Source organism: Pteropus vampyrus, unplaced genomic scaffold (genome assembly GCF_000151845.1).
Source record: "Pteropus vampyrus isolate Shadow unplaced genomic scaffold, Pvam_2.0 Scaffold1000003696, whole genome shotgun sequence".
In the NCBI taxonomy this organism is placed as follows: domain Eukaryota; kingdom Metazoa; phylum Chordata; class Mammalia; order Chiroptera; family Pteropodidae; genus Pteropus; species Pteropus vampyrus.
Window position 1 is genome coordinate 1 of NW_011918098.1, and position 2,683 is coordinate 2,683.

General features: G+C 65.2%; 1 protein-coding gene across 1 annotated transcript; it reads left to right on the plus strand.

The window, feature by feature from the left end:
• Window positions 1-516: 516 nt before the first annotated feature.
• On the plus strand, window positions 517-1,882 carry LOC105311388 (galectin-7-like; the record flags this gene model as incomplete). The annotated part of the gene is made up of 2 exons (XM_011387366.2): window positions 517-747; window positions 1,386-1,882. Coding segments are annotated over 2 exons (345 nt in total), but the record flags the coding sequence as incomplete, so codon positions are not given.
• Between the last annotated feature and the right edge of the window lie 801 nt (window positions 1,883-2,683).

Consider the following 2,683-nt stretch of genomic DNA (forward strand, 5'->3'; position numbering starts at 1 on the left):
GTGCCCGGGCACTTCAGGGTTCCTGTCTACGGTCTTATGACTTCCAGACTGAGCCCCCAGGAGCTCTGGAAATACATCCTGAGATCTGGAGGTGCCCTGGGCATGTGGGAGGCCTGAGTCATAAGTCTGATGACTGCCCGGTCCTGGCAACTTCTTGGGAACCTGAGCTGCCTACAAATACTGGGTTCCCAGGTTTTGTTCCCAGCCCTCCTGGAACTGGGGGTGCCCTGGAAATTGGGAGTGTCCTGGCCATCTGCACCAGACTCCTTGGCAACTCCCAGACTCTTTAGAAATGAGGGGGACCCAGGCCATAGCGTGGCATGAGCCTTGCAGGGTGGATTGTGTCCAGGCCCCCAATAAGTGTGTGGCCGCCCTGGAATCTGGGCTCCCTGGCCACGTGTCCACACCCGCTCCTTGTGTGGCGCGCGGCACACTCGGGTCCTTGTAAATTGGTATGTGCTCTGGCAATGGTGAGGCCCAGTCTGCTGGCGGGTGACCTTGGTCTGGGGCTTCTAGGCTCCTGACTTGTCCACTCCCCCACCCTCCAGGTTTTATGTGAACCTGCTGTGCAGCGAGGAGGGAAGCGAGGCCGCTCTGCATTTCAACCCGCGGCTGGACGAGTCCGTGGTGGTCTTCAACACCAAGGAGGGGGGCGCCTGGGGCCAGGAGGAGCGCGGGCGCGGCATCCCCTTCCAGCGCGGGCAGCCCTTCGAAGTGCTGCTCATCTCCACCAGAGACGGCTTCAAGGTGTGTCTCTGCCACACGGGCGGGCGCCAGGGCTCGGTCACTCCTGGGGCTGCGGAAGGCCAGGGCCCTTGGTGGAGGCGGGGAGCAAGGGCGTGGCCAAAGCTGGGCAGCTTGTCCCCAGTCCCCTTCCCTCCGTGGGGCACGCAGCACCTCTAGCGTCAGGGGCAAGGACAAAGGGAGCAAAAGTGAAGTGTCCAGAGAGTGAGTGTCCTAGCTGAGAGGCGTGGCCCCGACTTCCACCCCGGCCCCTGCTCCGTGTTCATTGTCGCCTGAGGTCGGGGTCTGAGGCAGGGACAAGGACGGGCTGGGAGACGCGACCTAGAAACAAGTGCCAGCCGCAGTGGTCGCTGCAGACCCTCCACCGCCCGGCCGTTCAGCCCTTTAACTCTATGCGTCGGGAGCGAGGCGGTCAAGGCCGTCCGTGGTCGTGGTCATAACAGCCACCGCCACCACTTACGAAGCGCGCGGGGGCCACCAGGACACTCACTGCATCCTCGGGCCGAGGGGTTACAGGGAGCATCCGCCGTTCTCCTGCTGGGGACCCGGGGCCCGGCGGGGGACGCGGTTGCTCGGGGCACGGGGCGCGCGCCCGCGAGGCCTGGGCGCGCTGGTGTGACACCGACCCTTGCGCCCCGCAGGCCGTGGTCGGGGACGCCGAGTACCACCACTTCCGCTACCGCATCCCGCCCGAGCGCGTGCGCGCGGTGGAGGTGGGCGGGGACCTGCAGCTGGACGCCCTGAAGATCTTCTGAGCCCCGCGCGCGCCGGAGCGCGGAGTCCCCGGCTGGATGGCAAATAAAGGCTTCGCCCCTCCCCCGTGTCTGTGTCTCCTTCACGTAGACGAGGAAAGCATTTCAGAGAGGGGAGGACACTGACCAGGCTCACACAGCGATCCCTCGGCCGAGGCGGATCCGGGCAGCTCTGGTGCGGACGCCTTAGGAGGGTCGCGATTTGGGGGCCGGGGCACTTGGCAAAGCGGCAGGTGGTCAGCGGTAGTGGTGATCCGGCGGAGCTTGGGGGGCTCGAACCCTCCCCAGTGCCCCCCTGGCGGATCTAACGGAGCTCCACGGATCTAGCGGTCCTTCTGCAAACAGGGGACCAAGCCCCACACACCTGGATCCTTGGGTCCCCCACCTCGCGGAGATGGGGCATGAAATCTCACAGGTGCCGCACCGCCCCTCTCGTCCCCGCCTCTCCCAGCCCCCCTGGCCTCTGGGTGCCTGGAGATGCTCGGGCGGAGCTGTGCTGGGGAGCAGATTGGGGCGTCGCCAGTCTACGGTGTGTCTCCGAGTCCGGACAGGCCCCCACCTGTGACTGCCCCGGGGGCAGACGCTCAGAGAAGCGGCTGCAGGATTGCCGACGGGAGGGGGATGCAAAGAGCGGGGCATCTGTGTCTCCGCTGCCGCGGCGCCTCCATGCCTACAATTCTCCCTTGGCTTCCCAGAGTTGTTCTGGAGAGGAAGGGGAGTGGGCGCCCAAGAACGGACGCCCAGTTCGTTCCCAATCTCCAGGAGGTGATTCACTGGTGTCAGCACGGTCCCTAGTCGCCACCAAACGGCCAGCAGGTGGGTAGCATGCGGGCGTTCCGAGTCCCGCACCCTCCGCGAGGCGCTCTGACCGGCGTGTATCTGGACTGTGGGATGGAGCCTGGCCGGTGGCAGCGTGCCAGCCCTGCACAATCGGTGGGTCCCGGGGTTCAGGGAAAGTCTGGAGCCCTGCCCGGGCGAGAGGCGTCTGTCTCAGTCCTAGCGTCTGCGATCTTGGGAAGCTTGTGATTTGTCGCCCTCTCGTGGCGACGTTGCAGTCTTGGCGATCTGTGCAGGAGCCAGTCTGTAACCTTGATTTCGACTGCCGAGGAGTGCAAAATCCTGTGGGGCCACCAAGCCTGGTCGAGGTTCGAGCCCTTTCGGTACCGGAATTTCTGCACTTTGGAGCC